The sequence below is a fragment of the Ischnura elegans genome, chromosome 2 (assembly GCF_921293095.1).
Source record: "Ischnura elegans chromosome 2, ioIscEleg1.1, whole genome shotgun sequence".
In the NCBI taxonomy this organism is placed as follows: Eukaryota; Metazoa; Arthropoda; class Insecta; order Odonata; family Coenagrionidae; genus Ischnura; species Ischnura elegans.
Genome location: NC_060247.1, coordinates 125,937,316 through 125,960,144, shown reverse-complemented (window position 1 = coordinate 125,960,144; position 22,829 = coordinate 125,937,316). Strand labels below are relative to the sequence as shown.

The window sequence follows — 22,829 nt, the reverse complement described above, 5'->3', positions numbered from 1 at the left end:
ATTTTAGATATTGCCATACATGCAGTTTTGGTTTAGAGCATCATTGTGTGTTATCAACGTGGAAATATCTGTAATTTTGCATTTGAAAAAATTCAAATACACAATGACTGTCCCCTTTCTGATAATCAAGGTCATACATTACCCATACTATATTTTCCTCACCAGACAGTGTGAGATATGTTAATGTGCAATGCATTAAAAAATTAATACTGTGAAACCTCAATTTACAATATTAAGCTGTTCCGGGGAGAAGTGACCTTCAAGTGAATTCCATCCCATGTTCAATTTGCATTTTTTGAGAATGAGGAATCAGTTTATAGACCATCATTGCATGTAAATATCCATAGTATGCATTGGAGTCACGGAAAAATTAGCAGTGCCGGAACGCACTTTCCTTAACTATCTTTAGAAGTTAAATGTTACTCTGTGTGTTTTTTTATTACAAGTCACTATTTACATTTTCTCACTAATTTTTTTTGTTTTGGTTAAAAATGTATAAATTAGAATTTTAGGCAAAAAGTGATAAAAGTGTTATTTGACTTTAATGCCTGTTGTTTAACAGTGCCGGAACAGTGTTCTGGTGTGTTCCAATACCATGACTCCACTGATGGTATGGGATATTAAGGAAGGGTGCAGAGAAAGCCAGCATCAACTTTCTCTGTGCCCAACCTTTTTGAGACTACTCTCAATTCAAAAATGACATAACTTGTTGGTTGCCTCTACCAAATGTAATGCCAGGCCTTAGGTTCAAATCTTGATGAATTTCTTTTCCCTAACTCCAGTAGTAATCCTTAGTAAGCAGCTGGCCGAATTTCTGAACTTCTTCGTAAACCTTACATTTGACAGCCTTAACACGTTGTATACCAGGGCATTTAAATGTAGAGGAACGACGTACCTGGGTAGAAGTATTGAGATTGAAAATATGTGCCAATTTCAGAAAACTGCCTTTGATTTAAACATGGTTAAAAAGCTGTTAAAAAGGTGTTTAAAATATAACTTTATCTGATCAAACAGTAGGATTGGTCAATTAAGTATTGAGCAACTGCTACCAATTACTTGTAGTATTCTTAAAAATTGTTCAAGTTGAGGCATCTAAAGGACAAAAATATTCTTCAACCGTCCTTAACGCTCGTGAAAAAATGGTGAGAATTTTTGCCATCCACATGCAACATGTTAAGAGTAATCCAGTTATTTTTCTGCATGATATGGTTTGAAGTAGGATATTACTTGTGTAGTTATGTTTTTGTAATTTAGTGGCAACATGATGGCCTTATGTTTTATGTTGAGAAATATTTGTGATAAAAGATTAATGTACGCATTTATGATTGAGATGCAAAACATACACATTCTAACTTGTATTTCCTTTGCCATTTTGAATAGGAGCCATGTGGCCATTGGAAGGGATGCCAAAAGTATTTCGATACCTGGCCTATGCCATGCCTAGTACCATGGCCACAGAATCACTGCGAAGTATCATGTTCCGAGGCTGGGGAATCTCCATGAGCACTGTGTACTTGGGGTTTGTCTCCACTATTGCATGGATCATTTTCTTCTTGCTCTCTTGTGTGCTTCTCATCAAGTACAGGAAGACGTGAACACAATGTTTGTGGCCACATATTCGCATATTGATCCTTTTATGGTAATGTAAGACTGTACTTGGCCTGCAGTCTTAGGATTGTTGTGACATTGTGTATATTGGCAGTGTTATTTGGAGGTGGAACTGATTACGAAACTTAGCTACGTGGAATAAGTGGAAAAATTCAAACACTCAAGTGGATTGCTTTTTATTGTGAAAGACTTCCAATGACTACTCCACAATTGTGATAACTGACTCAAGAGAGATATTCAGAGCATCAAGTAGTGTATGGTAAATAGAGGATACAGTTTTTCCCTTAAACTAATTGTGTCTACATCTGCGAGTTTGTCAATATGAAAAAATGCTTGGAAGGTTTTCCCTTGAAATAATCTTTAAAATCATCCAGTGAGTTAAATCTTTGGCCACAGGGAAAATTATTCTTCAAGACACTAAAATTCATGATATATCTTCCATTTTCTTCTGTGGTATTAATACTCTTGCATAATTTGGGCCTGTTAATATTTTGATAAAACTTTCCTTTCCTTATTATCAGAAGATTGGATATGCAAGAATTTGGCATCATAGAAGTGTTATACAGAATGTAATGAACAGTATTCACAATGCATGTTTGCCTTCCTGTGCATTAGGCTATCATAGAAAGAACATTCTTGAAAACAAGAAACCCTGAAGAAAGCCTTGGTACATATGAGAAGTGGACGAAAACCTTCTCTAACCAATGCTATGCATAAATTGTGTTTAAGAAAGTCTGTAATTTTTCAAATTGTCCGATGTGTAAACAGTATATTCGTGGGGACTGCTATCTTTTGAAGAAGATCATGGCACTAACTCTCTGAACCTTCCTCATAAGAATGGAATGTAATAATCTAATATTTGATCTACTATTCTCGGCCAAGAAATTTAATGAGGTACTTTGTCATAACATTATTTAATCACTCAAGTCTGGGGATTGCTATTTCTTAATCAGGGCTGCTATGGGGAATTTATGGCACTGATTGGGCCATATAGAAAAGTTAGAGGGGAATTTGGAGAAAGTAACTTTGTGCTGAAGGTTATTTTCATGATTTTCATTGGTGAAATTGGGTGTCTTTCATCCACCACTCATTATGGATAACGAGACTAAGGTTGTACTTAGTATAGGTGGGGGAGACCAAGGGGTTTTAACCTCCACCCTCTTCCTCAAAATGTTTGACAGATAGGTTTTAATAATTGTACCCCCCCTCTCAAAAATAAAGCCAGCAATTTTTTTTTCTAGCTACGACCCCGACTAAGATTGTTGGGTGTGTAAAATTGGTGAGCCTGTATTTTAAGGATTTATCTCACATAAATTAGGCATTTTTTCTCTCATATTCTGAAGAGATAATACTCCTCATAACTTTTTCTTCTGGCATAATAGGAAAGAAAATAATGTTGAAATATTGTTTAAGTGCTGATATTTCTTTTTCAATTTTCTTGATTCAGAGATAAGGTACATGAATGATTGCTTTACACTGATGAATTTTTAACGGTAATCTGAAACATGCCAAGTTTTTAAAATTGAAGCTGTGTTTGATAATACTTGTTTTGAAATGGAAATAATTTTAAAACAGTAATTTGTGATGATGTATTCCTCAATCATAGTCTCTATACATGGCATGGTTTTTCACTCACTGTGATAAAATACAGAACTTGGCATGCAAATGAGGCTAGTCATTTAGGGCTGTTTCTAATGACCTTGATTTTATGGTTGATAAAGTGATTCCCTGAGTTATGTTGCATTAAGATTGAATTATGTTGTGTAAATGTTGGATTTAGGAGCAAGTTGTGTGACTGTTATGCAGTGAGGAGTCACTTTGTATATTTATTTGTACCTATATTTTAATGAAATTGTTGGAATTTTTAGAGTAAATGTTTCATTTCAAATACCTTAGACATGCAAATATTTACTCATAAGTTTACTTGAAAATATATATTTTAGCATATGTTCTACATTGTTAAAATCTGTAACAACAGTTCTGCAAACACTCTAGCTTGATTTTTGAGGATGAAATGATTCTGGTTAGCTCAGGTTTCTCCTTTGTTCTTGAATGGAGGATTAGGAAGGTTTCTAGAAGATTAATATGGTTTAGAGAGCTTTATTTAATATTCTTGAGGTGTCATGGTAATGCCAAATGGATACCTGCAGGGGATAAGATAAATCTGAACTACATGGGTATGGAAAGGATGCCTCTAGGTAGATATATGCTGTGATAAGGAGGTATGTATTTCCTTTACGGGGAAGTTTATCAGCTCCAGGGGCGCAGCTAGGAATTAAGGCTGGGGAAGGTTTAGGTGCAGTTAATACCGAGGTGTGTTGGGGTATGGAATACCCACCAGGATAAGTGGTATGTGCGGAATTAGTAAATTGCGGAATTTCAAGATGGTTCTAAATGGTGAGTTTTACGGCTTTCTTAGGGAAATTTTATTAATCCTTAAACTATTCTATTAGTAATATCAATCAAATTAAGTAAAATGGATTAAACTTAAAAATTTCTCTGAGCTCTGGGGGGGGGGGGGGGGTTTATCCCTCAAAACCCCCCCACGCTGCACCACTGACCCTATATGGGGTGTGGTTTACTCCATTGCTTTTGGGTAATGAAGCTATATGAGGGAGAGAACAGAGTCATGCTGGGTACTACATTTGAGGCATATAGACTTTTCATGGAATTATAAAGGGTTAAATAAGATCTTTTGCTTTTCTGGGGAACAAGTTGAAGGGATTTTCTTCGGGTTCTCCACCAGTTGATGTTCTCCATGGCCGACCTTTCAATGCAGAACTTGGTATCATCCTCAGGGCAGATGAGTCTCATGAGACGTCACTCATCTGCCCTTCATACAAAGCTGCTTGAAATTATGATGGCAAATGCTGCCTGAATTGAGCATTTAAATGTCATCCATGGAGATTCTCGATTGGTAGAGAACCTGAGAAGAATTCCATTAAGGGCATTAAGGCAGAGTCGGGCATCGAAACGTTGGCAGATATGGAGTTCCTGACCCGGTGGCGATCCCGAGAACTTTTCACTCAATCCATTCGCCAGGAAAGCACGAAATCTTTCTTCATTCCATTAAGGGTTGCCTTTTTGAAAGTTTATCAGTAGCTTGTGCACTGTTTTAGGAAATAAGCACAGAATATTGAAGTAGAAGCCTTAAAAATGGCAGTTGAACGTTAGGGGGTACACTTACTATTACAGGCCATAGCTTAACCAAGATCCATCACTTTTCCATTTACTGTCTTGGCGGCCCCAGTGCAGAATTTGGTTTTGGGCATGAGCAAGTCTATTTTGAAGAAGTACAGTCTCGTGGGAGAGTCAGAGGTTCAAACCGACAGGGCCGGATCTACGATGTGGGTGGCCCGGAGCCCATTTTGGTGGGAGGCCTACTGCTTCAAATTGTTACGATCAGTAACGTAATAACAGGAAATGTTAGTAACACAATTTTCAACATCTTATTAACCCTTTTACTGCCACCGGGCCGATATATCGACCCTCGCTGGTTGTGCGAAAATTGCCAGGGGCCGATTTATCGGCCCGAATTATTTCACTTTTTTTCGTGATTGTGGCCTTTTCAACGGCTGTAATTTATGTAAACCCCCATAATATATCTATAGTTATAATATATAAATATATCTTAAGAATTGGGAAAAAAATCTAGACGTATTAAATAAAATAAAGTAGGTGAAAAATTTTTAAATCTGAAAAGTTGCTAATTCCGGAAAATAGCCTTGGCAGTCTTGTACAATGTAGTACATCCCACCTGAAATAGGCTGGCAGTAAAAGGCTTAACAATACGCATATACACATACTATAACTAATGCATAACAATCCAGGCACTTTCCTTGATTTTCGCGCCGCAAAATCGGCAATGATGCCACTGAAATCCAATTCACAGAGTATGTCCGACTCAATGTTCATCAGTGCCAAATTTGCCACGTTCCTGTTTCACACAGATGTCCATATTCGCCTCTCCATTAGTTTGAGATTTGAGAAGGAAGGCTCACCACTGGAGAACGGTACCATTGGTGGGTTGCCCAGGGCCTGGGCCTCTTGGATATTGATCCGGCCCTGAAAACTGACATCTTTGCTTGAGATTTGACTCCAATCAAGGTCTTTGTTTGAGAAGGGACACTGCCAAGGTATTATCCGCAGATTTTGATCAACATTGATAGTATGGTTTGAGGTACATGGTAGGGGGATGGCTGCCGTGCTGGCCGGGAATAGATATCGTCATTTAAAAATCTAAAATCGTGAAATATGTACTCCAGGAGAAATAATCTTTCGATTTAGGCAATAAAAAATAATAGGAAACCACCCTATTGCGAACGACAGGACACCGCTACAAATCGAAAGAGTTACAAAATCCCCTGCGGAGCGGTAAAAATACACCGGGGAAACGGGACTCACGCACATTCGAAATTCGACGAGAAGAATGCCATTGGCCAGAATACACGACGAAGGACACGATGTGGCGGAACACGAAACTACATAAGTCACGCGATATAGGTATGTCATTGATATAGTATATGTGGAGTCATCGCTGGGTTGGGGAATTTCCAACCACGATTCATCCGTGAACCCATGGAGATCTAGAAAAACAGACGGAATTTCAATAGAGATTTCACAAATATTAGCAATACATGGAACCCAGTCATCCGCAAAATTTTTTCGACCCCCCTCCCCTCATCCAATCTTTACCTCCCCTCCTTCCGCGTATTCTACTTTAAATAGATACAATAGGCAAAATCGCCTCGTGACATCATTTCCCATGGATAAGCGACCAGCAATGTGTCACGAAACTTCGGGACAAATCTTCAAGTTATCACACGTGGTATGCACCAATCGGTGAATTTTGTTTCCCAAATAGAGGCAGTGTCTTACTTTTTTTTACTTTTGTTTACCATTTGCCAATCACGTAAATATGATATTGTTTAAGGGACGGTCTTGTACAATAATGATCGCTCTGCTTCGTAATATATGGCAGGAAATGCAATAGCTATTTTTGTGGATGATGCTCGGTGAGCGAATCAGATTAAATATAAACAAAAGCGATTATTAGGTTCTGCATATCGATGGATAAGTTCTAAAAACACGTATCTCAAATTTTGGCCGGTTTGAGACAGGTATCTTAAACAAAGTGTAATGACCTTAAAAAAAATAAAATTCAAGCAAAAAACAATTGTTTACTCTTTATTTGCGTAGGTATGTATGCTTTTATTTCAGTTCTATGAATTTTTGGTTTTTAATTTCAGTGTACAATTAAAAATATAAATAGTTTCTTTTAGCTTGCCAAGTTAGCCATCGATATATACGTTATGAGTTGGATAGATCTGATTGCCTGACTATGACGATAGAATTAGGGCTCCCGCGCACTGCCAACTTTTTCAAAGCAACTATTTAGTTGATAAAAGCCCACGTGGTCTATTCCTGCCGGCAACAGTTTACTCACCCTCGGAATAGGTCCGGAGCAATTATTAAGTTGTGGCCATGGCCCTTATATACGGGCCCGTATATAAGAGCCTTGGTTGTGGTAACTAAAAAGCTGTGCGCGAGGCCACAGTCAATACCGTGTGTTCCATTGGAACTTCATCAATGCAACTAAATATGTAGTTGCTTTGTAAAAGTTGCCAGTGCGCGGAGTCCCATAGTTTTCATGTTATTTTTTTCTCTTAGAAAGCTTGTTTTCATTAAAAATCAGGGATGCCGACTTACAAAAAATTTGGGGGGGGGGGGCAAACCGGGGATCTTGCCCCGGGAAATTTTATAAGTAGTGAGTTTTAAGTATTTTAAGCATTTCATAAGAGTCATACGATCAACATTAGATCCCTGATATCTTGAATCTCGATATAAGCACACTCAGGAGAAAATAGACAAGCCTGACACATTTTTTCCTCACACCCTTAACGAATTTGTGAGGGGGCTCGGGCCCCCTCAGGCCCCCTGGAGTCGGCGCCATAATGAAAGTGCAATAGCTAATAATCGCTGACATGACTGCTTTGACTTGTGGCCAATTGACGCCAGCGTTTACGTGCGTACGCCGAAAAAGAATTCTTTCTTGGCTAAGGTCTTGCCACGCGCAACCGAGTGCCCTCATTCTGCTTCCGAATGAATTCCAATCCCTATCGCTCTTAATTTACGACCTCCGCGGATATTACGAGCGAGCTAAAACGGTTTTGCTCTCTGGCTCTTCTTTGTTCACTCTTATCTTCGCTTTCGTGGAGACAATTTTTTTAATCTCGTCATAAGGCACGTCAAACTCCATCGTCATCCATTGTTCAAATCTACTTGCGCTCGAAATTTTACACGAGGATGGTTTATTCTGTTGCGTCAGCCGATTTTAACAATATCGCGGGCCAATTCGAGTGGCGGCTATTTTCTGATCTTGAATTCAGGCTCTGGCACACTCTTTTGAAAATTTCCCTGTGTTTGCGACAAAATTTTCATTTGGCCGCAGCTTATGGCGCGACCTACGATCTACCTACATTTTTACTGGGCCATTGCGTTAAAATTCACGCAGGCTTCTTCGAAAAATACGGGGTCACTATCGAGAATATTTAAAAAATCTATGTGGCAAAATAATGTAAATAATTTACTAACGAGCGTGATGCGGCCGCTACCAGCGGGCTTCCCCCGCTCTTTTCAATGCAGGTCCACAGAAGGATGTGCGTTTCTAATTTTAAAATGTAGAAAAAAAGGCAGGGTCTTATGTACAAATTTAATTGGAATGTTCATGTACAAATTGAGGTCAGAGGACCTCTTTAAACACAACATTGGAAGTAATTACTCTATCCTCTGTTAAACGCACATGATGACTCATACTTACGTAGCAACAAGAGACTTGAATGTGGAATCAGCCGCATTTAGATAAAAGTTATTTAAAGAATGCGAGATATTGTTGCAAATGAACAAATGTATCAGTTTGTGCGCCGTTAACGTCAGGAATATTTACCGTTTTTTTTAAATTATTTAAAAATCAATTTAAGGAAACAATAGCAATATTTAGGAAGTAAGATATGCCGTCGCATGTTCTCTGATAAATTCTGTGCATTTTGGTACCTCATTTGTAGAGTTTGGTTGCGTATAAGTTGAGAAAAAGGTATCTATACAGTAGAAATAATAATTTACTAATTGGCCTGGTTTTAATTTTCAAAGTTAATTTGGTAATGTAGGTACACTCATTTTAAACACACCAAAAATGGTTTTTTTGGTTTTAAGGTTTCCGCAGTGATTAGATGCACTACTACATTCCATTTCCGGGTGCACTGCTGTGTGGATATTCTTGTCAGTTTTGAAGTTGTGAGTCTTTTTAATAAGGTTGTGGTCAATGATTCAGTTCTGATTTTGAGGGAACTAATTCAGACAGGGCTCCCTATCTACGTACCCATCTCGTAAAATAGGGTAGTTTCCTTCATTAAAGAAAACGAAAGGCATTGTTTGCGATTCGTTACCCACCATTAGTGTATTCTTAATGTACAAATTATTTGGTTTTTACCGGTTTAGACGAATGGCAATGGTCAATTTTAAACGCATTTGAAAAAGGCCAGATTGGCGCCCATGCGATACCACTCCATGTGACGTCACAGGGACCTAGTTTCTATACGAGTAGATAGGAGTTTTACATTGACTGAGATTACTAATGCACGCATGAGGCACTGAGCTCAGGGAAACATCTCTTAATAATCACACATTAAAAATACCCAAGTTCGGAAAGTTTCCTTCGTTTGATAGGGGAATAATAATCCTTATTTAAGCCAAGCGCTACCAGCTAGCATGGTACTCTGCTACCTGCTAGCAGCCTGCGTCGTATCAGCGCTCAATACCTCGCCCCAAGGTCACCTCACTTGCGGCAGCGGGAGCCAGAACGACGTCACACGGAGTTTTCCCAGCATTCATACTTAGCCGTCGCGTTTTCGCGCGCTTGAAAATTTTCACTTTGCATTTGATCGCGAAAAATAGATATCGTCATTTCAAAATCTAAAAGTGTGAAATTCGTACCCCAGGAGTAATAATCGTTTGATTTAAGCAATAAAAAATAATAGGAAACCAGCCTATTATGCCTCAAAAACAGCTGTCCACGCTATGACGGAGAAATATATTCCCGAATAGAGGGAGCTGCTATAGGATCCTCTCTCTCTCTCTCTCTCTCCGGTCATAGCTAACCTCTTCACGGAGAAGTTTGAAGCTGATGCTCTATCCTCGAGTGAATTTACTCCGTTATGCTGGCTCCAATATGTTGATGACTCATTTATCATTTGGCCACACGGGAAGGAGGCTCTTGAAAATGTCCATGAACACCTGAATAGCATTGATGATAACATCAGGTTCACCAAAGAAATCGAAGAACATGGCTCCATACCATTTCTTGATGTTTTAGTAAGGAAGAAGGCAGGACGGTAGCTTGGGACATTCGGTCTTTAGGAAGAAGACCCACACAGACAGGTACCTACTTGAATGCAGCATCACACCACCACCTGCGTCTGAAGTCCTGCGTAATCAAGACCTTAAAACGTAGAGTCCTTGCCGTATCTGATGAAGATAGCATAGAAAATGAAATGCAACATCTATTTTCAATTTTAAAAGGAAACGGGTATGATACTTCATTCATAAGGAGAGCTTTACGGGAAGTCAAAGCCCCGAAGGATAAAATTAAGCCACTTTTGCAGTTCTTCCATACAGGGGCGCAGCTGGGAATAAAGGCTAGGGGGAGTTTCAGGAGCAACTAAAACTGAGGGGGCCTTGGGGTTTGGCATACCTGCCAGGGTAAGCGGGAGTTGCGGGGACCCTCCGCCATAAAAAATAAAGATAAATGGTTCAAAATGGTGAGTTTTACGGCATTCTGAGAGATATTTTATTAATCCTTATACTATTCTATTAGTAATATTAATCCAATTAAATAAAATAGATCAAACTTAATAATTTCATTGAGATTTGGGGGAAGGGTTTATCCTCCAAAACCCCCCCTCGCTGCGCCACTGCTTCCATGTACAGGGTGTCCCATTCATCTTGACCACCCGAAATAACTTTTTTCCAGATGCAAATTCAAAAATGTGTCAAGCAAATGTTCATTAGCCGTCAGGGGGACATTAATCAGCATGATTGCCTTCCTTGTAGCTTTGTTATTTACAAAGAGATGTAAGACAGCGGATTTAAAGAAGACAGCGGTATGTCTTCTTTAAATGGCACCCTATATTTTTTATTTGGCAATTCATTTCCTCTCCTATAACTCCTCCTGTTCATATCTTTGTGAATAACAAAGCTACAAGGAAGGCAATCATGCTGATTAATGACCCCTGACGGCTAATGAACGTTTCCTTGACACATTTTTGAATTTGCATCTGGAAAAAAAGTTATTTCGGGTGGTCAAGATGAATGGGACACCCTGTATACCAGGAACAACGGACCGGATTGCTCGCATCTTGGGAAAAGCAAACGTTGAAATCAGGTTGAAGAAAATCAATGACCGTCTTCCATCCGCCATAGATGCTATTCCTCCGTTACAAATGGAAGGGATATATGAGATTCCATGTTCATGCGGGTCTAGTTATATTGGACTGACCAAACGGAAGAGAGAGATCAGGCTGAAAGAGCATAAAAGGGCACTGAGTGCAAGGCAATGGGAGACTTCAGCTATCGCCGATCATTTCATGTCGGGGCCAGAACATAAGATCCTGCTGGATGAGGCCAAAGCCATTGCAAGAACATCTACTTATATTATTTACGACTAATTAGATAGGCAATTGAAATTTCTAAATAGGCTTTAAACATTAATAGGGATGATAAGTATAATTTGAGCCATGTGCGGAAAAGATACCTTTCACAAAAAATTGAATAGCAATATTCTTACACTCATCTCCCGTTTTATAGTTGATAGTTTATAGAAATTGGTTTATTTTATTTTTATAGATATATTTTTTTTAAACATGACAACAATCGACCAATTTTCCAACGATACGAGATAAACATGTTTAGATCTTCAGTTTTCGGACGACGCTCGCAGCAGGAGGAACGAAACGTTGAGTTTAATATTCAGCACGCCCGGAAATGGAATGTAGTAGCCTTTATAAGTAATAGTTGAAAATCCAAATTGATGATCATGGGCGGGTGAACGGTGAGTGCCGTAGCACCCACGGGCAATTCATCAGGGCCAGTAAGTAGGTACAGTTGAAAACCTTCGCGAAGTTATGTTGAAATTTTAGTCTTCAAAGCCCAAGGTGGTAAATAGGCAAATGTTACTCTTATATCGTCGATGCTTCACTATGATGCCCTCATTTCTTCAATATAATTTTGGTATTACATTCTGTAGGGCATATGTTTCATTCATATCATTATAATCAACAATCATTTATCCTAATATTGGTTTCACGAAGCTCTCCAATAAATTCTCATACTGGATAGTCTTTCATAGATACATAATTCTACTGCTACCCCCCGGTACCCCCCTGGCTACGCCTGCCTTCACTGCCTACTGCCTTCATCACTTGCTCTGGTATATTTCAGCGAGCCCTGTCTTGGCCGTTCTCCTCTTGAGAAAGATGAGCTACGTCCCATCGAAAATTAAAGCAAACTCTACCCCGTAAGCTACATATATTTTTATTGCTTATTTAGTTTTTTACCATCTAACCAAGTGTTTTTGTGTGCCCATCATAGGTCAAGAAGAAGTTAGTAATGGAGGGGTACCGTGCAACATGTGAAGCTTCATGAGCAATCGCTAGCATTAGCGCGTGCGGTTAAATTCCCGTCTTCCCTTTATGTTAAGTGGAAACAACAGCTGATGCACTGCCTGGCTTACTTTACGTCTCATGGGTGGCTATGTTTCAGCTAACGGCGAAATATGGCGCTCGTTATTCCATTGTATGGATTGTAGAGTCCCCGTCTCACCGTATATCTTCAATTTTTAGTTCACTCTATCGTATGCCGCGGTGAGGGCTGGTCTTTTATCCCTCGCTTCATATTATAATTGGAAATGCTCTTGAAGTGATGAATTACCATGGATTCCGTAAAAAGCCAGCATGAATAATCGCCAGCATTTACTCGTGCGTTTAACACGACGCATCACTCCTGCTCAACCGGCAGTATTTGCTTTCTTGCTTAGGAACTAAAAAGGCCGTGAACTGCCGTATTGTACTATCCGTAGAAAGATGTCGTGTCTTTAGGCCTTCAGCATGGCGCAGTCCAGAGTTGAGGGTGGAAAAAATTTGGGATCGGTGCGAAGCCACTCAGAAAATAGTTCAGTTGCTGCGTAACCATGTGATGGTAGTGTTGGAATTCGTTTGTGAGTGGTGTGCATTTTCCGTCTTGTTAAGTAATTATTTCGGATTTCCAATAACATGAAGGAAGTAGCGTGTGCATATAAAACACGAAAATCGTTCGTTAGGCATGGTGAAGTGCATTAGTTTGTGTGGAGTGCGAAAATATCTGAATTTGGAAATTATTCATTCAGTGCATGATATATTGTCAAGTATGCTGGATGGTGTGCGTGTGGAAGCATCTTGTGGTGATTGTGCAGTTACATTGTGAAGTTTTTTGTGTTACCATGAGAGTTACAGAAGAGGAATAATGATACTAGGATCTTAGGATGTGGCCTCAATCTCGTGGAAAGATTAAAATGGCTCCAGATCCAAGGAAACAACCAAGTAACTATAATTTTCCCCTTTTAAAACTACTCGTGATTACTATATTTTTTATTCAGTTGATTAGGATAAAACAATTATATTAGCTTTACTAAACACACTGTGTGTATTTAGATATCTTCCCTTCGCGGTGTAGCATTCGTACATCTCGGACACAAAAATCACCTACTATCGCCGCAAAAAAAGGTATTACGCTGAACTTTAAGCATTTGTATGAAATTCTGCCGAAGCTCGGTAGGGTCGTTTTATATATCGTCTTACTCATTGTTTATTCGACTACTACAGTGAAACATTAAAAATTGTTTAAACGTAAACGCTTAGCTTCTACGGTCGAAAAAGTGAAAAAGAACACGCGAAAAACTATGAGAACGGCGAAACGGTCGTCTTCTTCATCTCGTAAGGGGTAAAATATTTGATTGGTACATTTCATTGTATTTTTTATGGAGAGAACGACATATTCGCATTAAAAATATCTTTTTTCAAATTAAATATTACCAATTCTTTGATTTTTTTTTAAATAGCCGAAAGGTCGATTTCAATTTCTGAGGCTTAGAAAAGTACATGAATATCGATGTTATGTGTGCTATATGAAAAAAATTCAAAATTTTCATGGAAGGAAATGTTTATATTGTTCCTCTTACTCACGATAAACCCCAAAAACGAAAACTGCCCCACGGCAATGAACACTATCACAGTAGGAGCCGAAATTTTTGTCCAGAATAGACGCGGAATTGGCAATGCCTCTGAACCACGCCTTCGAATCGGAGAACGAGAATCTCAGTGATCTTTAGTCCTCTAAATTCAATTCCAGAAGTGATGCGCGGTTTTTTCTATGATTCAGAGAATAAGTTATTGATTGATCTGATCCATAATTAGTCAATTTTGGAGAAAAATTTCGCTTCCTGAGAGATATTTGTGCCCGCGACTGAACGAACGAATGAATACGAAAATAACGTAATATTCATAACGTTTTATTTCACACCAATCTTTCAGTTTATGCCAGAGGCGAAATCAATTACCCATTATATGTTCATCGCTTTGTTATTGGTGGATTGTTATCATTAAAGTATTCAACCGATTAAGGTAGGTTTGCCTGGACCACTTATAAATCATTCTGGGAGCCTTCCCTTCCTTCAGGAACTTAAGTATCTCTTCCATTCACCATAAGGCATACTCCCTTGCATTCTATCGAAAAATCCCATTCTCTCCCTTCCTCTCCCTCGCTTACCTAACATTCTACCCTCTAGCATTGATTTCAACATCCCGTCTTCACTAAGTACTCCCCCATCCATACCCTCTGTCTACTCCGTATCTCATCTACAAGCTGTCTCTCATAACCCACCATTTCCAGCACTTCGTCGTTCCTCCCCCTATACGTATACTGTACTTTCTCCATTCTTTAAGTATGCTGCCATCCCGTCTTAGAGTAGGAATTAGGAGAGGTCGGATAGCTAGAAATCTCTTTAGTAAACACATCCACCTATCGAATATTTAACGTGACGAGGGGATTTCAAACAAAATTAGGAACATATAAAAGAAATACAATATGTAAAAATATTTTTGCTGGCCGACTGACCAATCAAGGGTCACTAAGCTTACCTTGAATAATAGTTCTTGGCATCCAAATGCACATTAATAATCCAACCCTTTCGCTGATCGCATGGAAGTTACGTTATGCATAGCGAATTACCATTGACGCTCGACGTATGTTGGGACCAAAGTGGTTACGTCACCGTCATTCTACCCATTCTAAAGCCGTGGATCATATGTGTAGCCATTTTTATATTCTATGTGTAGTCATTCAGATTTTTTTTGTGACACTGAGAAGACGTAGAGCCTTGGAGGGGATTGGTAGCTCTGTATAGACTCCAATTTCAGTTCAATGTTAATGGCAATTAATTTTTTCACTCACGTATTCAGGATTATTCCAGTGATTTTCTGCTCCACCGGCGTGCTCGTACCATATGTTGTTCTCACATCAGATTTCTTCTCACTTCATGCTCATATCTGTGACAGCAGCCTCGACGAATACTAGGATTAATACCCAGAAAAACGCTTAGTTCAGCGTTACTGCAAAATTACACAAAGGAAAACGAAATGAGAAAGGTTTTTGGTAGTCGGTATACAGGATAATTAAAGTATGAATCTTATGGTTTGAATAAATTATTAGTATTGAAGTATCAACTTTATCACTGATGATGAGATGATTAAATTAAAAAAAAACGGCCACTGAGAATGTCCATTGCTGACCACATTTGTGGGAAGTTATTTAAATCTTTCTGAGAAACAGGGAGGTAACCCGAAAAATCTAAGAAACTCTTTTGGGACTGAACAGTGAAAAACAATGCAGATAGTACATCCAATGCAACCTGAAAAGTTCAGGGAATATTAATTGGGGTTGCCCATTACTATGGTGACGGCACGTCGTTCGCCATTGAAATTTCGGGATGGGGTGTAGAACTACATTTGGGGAGGTTTACAAAAAGATGATTAATGTCATCGCTCACTAATTTCATCAGACCAAAGGTTGGTTTGAATAGACATGAATATGAAAATGATAGATCTTAGGAGAACTTAGTGGAAATTCACATCAAACCCATCTTCGGATTGCTGATCTATGATGACGGCAATTAATTCATAGGACTTGCTGATTACTTTCAGGTAATCATGATCCCTCTCGTGTATTTCTGCTCCTCAAGTACGCCCGTACCAAATTTTCCCCTCTCTCCGTTCTCACATTCTCTGTAAGCAGTAATACAGATCCAATGCAGTTACCTTTGGATCATTGCCCAGAAAAACAGTAAAAAAGGAGTATGCAGCAAATATGCTCATAAGATACAGGAAGTACGAGAGATAGATACAAAAAAATAAGAGAGTGAGAGATTAAAAAATACTAAGACGGTTTTTTTTCAGAGAATCTATCGGAGAAAACAAAAGTTTGAAATAATATCAGTTTTACCTTGAGGAGCTGTTGAGCGGATAGGTAAATGCAACTGAATCATAAAATCCAAAAAATGGACCATATGTTTTGTATTATGATAGTTCTTTGCTGACAACCGGCGCACAAAGAAATGAAATGCACATTATGATAGTGAAATAAGCCCGTAAAATATAATAATTTACTCACTCACTATATCACGGTCAATCACGTGAATTTCTTCCCAGCAAGCCGCTGTTTGCAAAAGGTTATCATCGTACTCTATCCTAAAATGCACACATTTTTTCACGGTGGTCCGTTGGTGTAGACACTGCAACACTGACAGTGCGGAAGTAATTTTTGAAATGACGCAGGAGAATGAGTCATGGTCTTCTGACGGTTAACAAGACAAGAAATTGCACCAAGTTAAGTAGTGGGGAGGATTAATGATGGAATTTAGCGACGTCTCGTTGAATAGAGCACTGAAACCGTTGGAGAGTCAACAGCGCCCATCTATCGAAACTATCGAACCTATTACGCAACACAAGGAAAGAATATGAGTTATTTGGAAAACTAAATTATTTTAAATGAATTCATATAAAATAATACATTTAAAATTAATTGAAATGGTATCCTATTTATTTATTTAAAATTGAAAATTTATTTTAATATATTTTAACGAAAATACATCGGCCTTATTCTCTGACGTCATAGGTGTTATCCAATCACGTGCCTGTTCAATCTCCGAATCTTCGGGAGCCTCGTCCCCTCTCAGTTTGGTGATAGTCGTCTTCGAGTTAAGAGGTAAGTAACAAAGCCAAGTTTAAGTTACCGGTTTCCTGTTTCATATCTACGCCATTACTTTTTTATTTTAGTGTTTAAGATATCAGTAATTTTTTTGTGATTAATGCCGATAATTATACGTGAGCTGATTTCTTTATCAGGCTTTGTTTCGCTTAAGAACATTTATAACCCTTATTTGAAGGAAATGCTATCGTGATATCTTCGCCACTTATTTGTATGTTTTCATTGTTCCTGCCAAAGATGCGACGATAGTGGGAATATTATATCAATACTTACTTGTTGTTATCGCTCATTCACTTTCACGGTCCGATTGCTATTGTGATACGGGATACGTCTAAAATGTTCATCGTTGAGTACAATACCTAGTAATGCAGTTTCAGTAATGTCGTCTGCATATCTCACGCATCAGATGATGGAAAATTGTCCATTGCAACAATACAGTGGTCATATTGTGATATTTTCGTCATTAAGGTGTTCTCTGATTAAATGTGAGTGTATGTGAGGTTAAATATCTCGCAAGTATTTGTGTATAGTCGACGAAGTGTTTGAAGGTCATCCGTATGTGCTTCTTGAGTGATTTCTTACGGGTTTTGAGAACAGCTAGAATATAATGATTTGTCTTCCATTGTTGGCTAGAGGCGATTGTAATCGACTTTTCCCGTCGTCTAAGCTCTTGACGTAAGACAATTGAAAAAGAATTTTCGGGACTTGGTCACCAATATAGTTGAATATTTGCAAGGCTGTGCCATTTCACCGCAGATTGCCTAACCTTGCAGTTATCAGTGGCATGGTATTATACGGAGGTTCTTCAAGACATATTCCTTAATATTTCGTTTTGAGAGTTGAAATAGGCGCCTCTCCTTTGTTGAAGTCGGCAAGTGGTTGTAATTGCTTGACTTTGTCGCAATTATTCGGGAATTTCCTCGGAATTTAGCCATCTAAGACCTTCCGTTTTTTTTTCTTAAATTTTCTTTTCTCGACCGTAAACTTACATGGCCTTAGCAATCATAAAGGAAAGCCATATCAAATAAATTAGTGTATTTATTATCATTTTCACCAACTTCGTAAAATTTTCCGTCATCGTAATAGCCGGATGGTGCAGCGATAATATTTCGGTATTCAAATTCTATGCATTTCGTACTCTCGGTTCGTGCATGATAACAGCATAATGTTAATGTGTTTCTTTCCCTGATTATTTTCAGTGTATGGAGTGCATGTGAAAGATGTGGTGTATCATTTATACGAGTGATATTTCTTGGAATTCCTGTACATTGGAGAGTGATCTTGAGGAATGAATGGTAAGCTAATTTCAATTTTCAAAACCTAGTAGACAACATTTTATTATGTTATATGCCAAATTGTTGCCATTGCTAATCCTTATTCTTTACTTGAAATAGAAGATTTTTTCACGGGATTATATATACTAAGTCTAGGAACAAACAATTTTTTTAAATTTTACTTGTTCCGCCTTGGAGTTCTTAAAAATTTCAAATTCAAGAGAAAGTACCGGAGAAGATTCGTGGAAATTTGTGCGATTACGTTTTTTGATGAAATTCTTAAGATATAGGCGACGGATTTTCCTTTGCATAGTTAACTTGTTTCAAAAGTGGCTGCTAAAATTTAACTACACTTGTGTATTCGTTATGAATATCAACGTCTTCTGAATACCCTTGACGAGTAATCTTCTGAGTATGTTGGCACTTGGTGAATCAGTACATTGATTCTTTCGGATCATTAAGAAATTTACGTTCCGATGCAGAGGCGCTGACTTCATGGGGCCTGAGGGGGCCCGAGGCTCCGGGGCTCCGGCGAGGCCCCGGGGCTCAAACATTCGCTATTCGGGGAGGAAAAGATGTGTCAGTTCCTTCGTTTTTTCCACAGAGTTTCGAGTTGTCAAGACTCGAGTTTTCAGGCTTCTAATGTTTACTCATCTAAAATGCTAAAAACACTTTTAACTCGCCACTTAAAAAATTTCCCGGGATAAGACCCCCAATGGGCCCCCAATATTTTTTTTATCGGCACCCCAATCCCGAAGCTACTTATAATTGGTACTACAGCTTTTGACAGCGTTTGAACCTAAAATAATCTTTATAGTGTTGTCTTGTAGAAACTGTTTGGATATCTATTGAAATGAGGTCCATTGTTTGCTACGCCAACAGCTTTTGATATTTCCTTGCGTTAGTACCTAAAGTATGGTTAAACTTATGGCAATGGATCCCAATATAATCATTCAATTCTTTCGAATGCATTTAGATATTAAGTCAGTTGAGGATTCCGTGTATTTAAGAGATCCTTGCTATAACTATTTGCATGTATCAGCTAAATAATGCGTTTCAACATATCCAGCTGTTTTTAAGCTTGTAGTCACTTCATAGAACGTTTATAGTACCTATTGTCACTTTATTGCTTTCCACAGATATTCAAATGGGAACTCTTGTATCACATACTTCCATATTTGTAGGTTTTAATAAGCATTGTCTACACAATTAGAAAATAAAGCTTAATGTTCTGAAAAATTTGGTTGAAAATACGATTAAGTAATTTAACTTGCTTCCTGAATTTTGCGGAAGAGAGAAGGTGACCATCAGAGTTATTGATGTGGTTATTTAGTATTTCAAAAAGCTATTGAAGTTCGAAAGACAGGTTTGTTTAGGCTTAGGAAATAAAGCTTAATTTTCTGAAAAATTTGGTTGAAAATACGATTAAGTAATTTAACTTGCTTCCTGAATTTTGCGAAAGAGAGCATCAGAGTTATTGATGTGGTTATTTAGTATTTTGAAAAGCTATTGAAGTTCAAAAGACAGGTTTGTTTAGGCTTAGGAAATAAAGCTTAATTTTATGAAAAATTTGGTTGAAAATACGATTGAATAATATGACTTGCTTCCTGAATTTTGCGAAAGAGAGAAGGTGACCATCAGAGTTATTGATGTGGTTATTTAGTCCTTTGAAATGAATTGGAAGTTCAAAAGACGGGTTTGTTTAGGTCCTTCTTGTTTCAAAAGTTTTCCTCGTTGCTGCAGTCGAACGCTCTTCGGCCGGTACCCTTTGAGCAGCGGAGCCTCATATCCCTGTGGTATTCTATCGTGCTTTCTAGCGAAACCTGGACAGCCTTAACTGCTCCTACAGAAATCAAAGAATATTCTATATTCCTTTGATATTTCTGTGGATGTTGCAGAATTTCTTTTCTGGAGATTTTGTACCTCGAATGTAATCGTTTCAGGCTTGACTTGGTGGAAATACGATATATCCATGATAAAATATATACTACTAATGGTAATTTCAACATTTCAACACTTTGTGGTATTGGTGCTACAAAAATTGTATTTTCAACACTTTAATCTAAAACTCTACTGCCTAGAGGATTATTTACAGCACAGATTGACGTACTTAGGAATCACTTATAACTTCAAGCACTGGTTATTGAAATACTCGTTGAGATTGGCTACGTGGAATTTGAGAGAGAGTTTAAAATATAACTTAGCCCTAACAGCCTTATTGGCAATACTTAGTAATTAGGTATAGGAGGTTATATTTGAGAATTAGAAATTACCACAAGTAGTTCATATTTTTTCATGAATATGTTATTCTTCGTTGCTGCAGCCATAATTTATAATTTACATAATCTACAACATAATTCCATTTTTAACGTTTTCTTTCTACATATTTCATGTCATAGTTAAAGGTGCATCCCAATATTCCATCGCCAATACTTATTTGTATGAAGTTCCCGGTCATCATTTATCTTTTGCCAAGAAATTTTCCTTTTGTAATATTCTGTATGAATTTGTGTTTAATGAGTGAGTAACCAACTAGTGTTGCTTTCTTATTTTTATTTTTTGCGCTTGTCATTTTTCCTTTTGGGCTTCTTGCGGTAATTTCTCAATTAATTTTCTGACAGTTTAAGTACCAATTTCTTGTAACCTTCCTCCATCGAGGAACCCAACAAAGTACTATTAACCCTGAACTTTACGAAGACACTTTTTAATTGAAAGGTTTTCTTGTGTAACGATGTCCTTCTTTTGGCCTCAGTTTAACATATGATATTATTCTCTAGTATGTTATATGCTTGATGTAGACGTCATAGTCGTCATAACGAGACAAATTTCGCTGTTCCATCTTCTTCGGATGATTTTTTAAATATTTCCCTTTTCCCCCACTCTTCTTACCACTTCCTAATTTCTTACTCTAGCGAACCACTTCCTCTTTACCATTCTTCGGTAGCACCGCATTTTAAATTCTACCACTATTGGCATGTTTTGTTGACAACCCTGAGAAAATAATTTCGTATAAAAAAATATTCCCAAACCTCATTCATATCAATCCGCGGTTTGTTTGCCATACCTCAACTATCGCTTTAAATTTTTGCATTCACCGTTGCCTACTTTCTCGTTTAGGAATGTGAAAAACTTAAATGTTGTTGTGTTCCATGAGGAACTTTACTATTGTGATTGGAATAAAGTGTTTAACCCAATTTTTATTGGTGTTGAATTACATTTTTTAAATTGTAATATTAAATTAATATAATAATGGTCGCTCTTCTTTGGGCTTGTACTCCAAATCGTTGTAAATCCCCACAGTTCCGCCCCGATATTATGAAGGTAATATGAAAAAGAAATCGATTCCACAGGACATTCTTTCGGACAATGGAACCTAAGGTATTTTAGTTATTCTGGGAACGCCGAAACTTAGTTAAGACACGGGATTTGGGGCTTAGCCGCCTATATTACTCACTAATTTTCTTCAGCATAAGTGGCGCAACTCAAACCTGGCGCTAACTAACGACCCTTCGGTCCCATTCGGCCTCGTGTCAATGGTCTTGCGGTACATATCTCCGTTGAAAACATTTATGAGTAAATTGAAAATGAAAGAATTTACTTTGTTAGGTTTACTAATATATTTGAGACCCGGGTTTCATCACATAGTTACATCGTCAGATTAACTATACTATGAAACCCGGATCGTGTTTTATCCAATGTACTAGCTGACCCGGCGAACGTCGTACCGCTAACTTATCTATGAAAGGTTTAGTTACACTATTTATAAATCAAGAGAGCTATGACGATTTTAATAATTTTTGACAAATCACAGTAAATAAAAAAATTCAATGAAACTACAAAAATAATCATTTCAATTGCTTGTTTGAAACGTTTTTTTATTCAATCTAGGTACATAGAGTAGACCGGGTCACACCTGCTCGGATTTATTTAAATGAAGTTTAAATTTTTATGTCTTAACCTAGGATATTTAAGACATTGTGGTATCATAAAGCAGTTCATGAAGTTAATTTTTATTGCATTCAGCTGTTGGCATGTTTGCGTTTTTAACCGTAAAAAAAATATCTTTAGGTCCAAGTCCATCTTCGTTCTTGGGGCAAGTTTACGCAACGCTAGACCGATGCTTGACTGGCGCAAGCAGCATTAAATCAGCATTAATATGTCATGACTTATGGCGCGCAAGGTATAACTCGGTTCGGAAAAGTAAAGAGTGTAAGTTTTACACCCTTTACTTTTCCTTTTAATTGCGTAATGCGTAAACATGCCCCGGTCTACCCTACACATTCGGATTTGTTCACTTGAGTCAAGTACATTCTGATATATAACAGTTTTTGTCTTTTTGTCAGGCGGAAGAACTAATATAGCGGATTGTTTACCAACACGGGAACGTGGATTCATATATATTTGACCATGAGAAAAACATGGCGTTTCTAGATCCAGAGCACAAACACTCACCTTGTGATTTGATAATCGCCATCGCGAATGCAGCATGACTTGAAAATTGAATTCGTTTCAACTCAAAGGGCATTATCGGCTGGGATCATGGGAATCCTCAGACTGAGAACTTCCTCATCTTTGTTGTTATTAATCCTGTTCGTG

General features: G+C 38.0%; 1 protein-coding gene across 1 annotated transcript in view; it reads left to right on the top strand.

Moving 5' to 3' along the window:
* LOC124154611 (ABC transporter G family member 20-like) overlaps positions 1-3,475 on the top strand; it is a 113,456-nt gene extending 109,981 nt beyond the window's left edge. The window contains exon 17 of the mRNA XM_046528451.1: positions 1,381-3,475. Within this exon, the coding sequence (XP_046384407.1) occupies positions 1,381-1,595 (215 nt within the window). The 3' untranslated portion in view covers positions 1,596-3,475. The remainder of the gene's footprint in view (positions 1-1,380) is intronic.
* Positions 3,476-22,829: the final 19,354 nt, after the last annotated feature.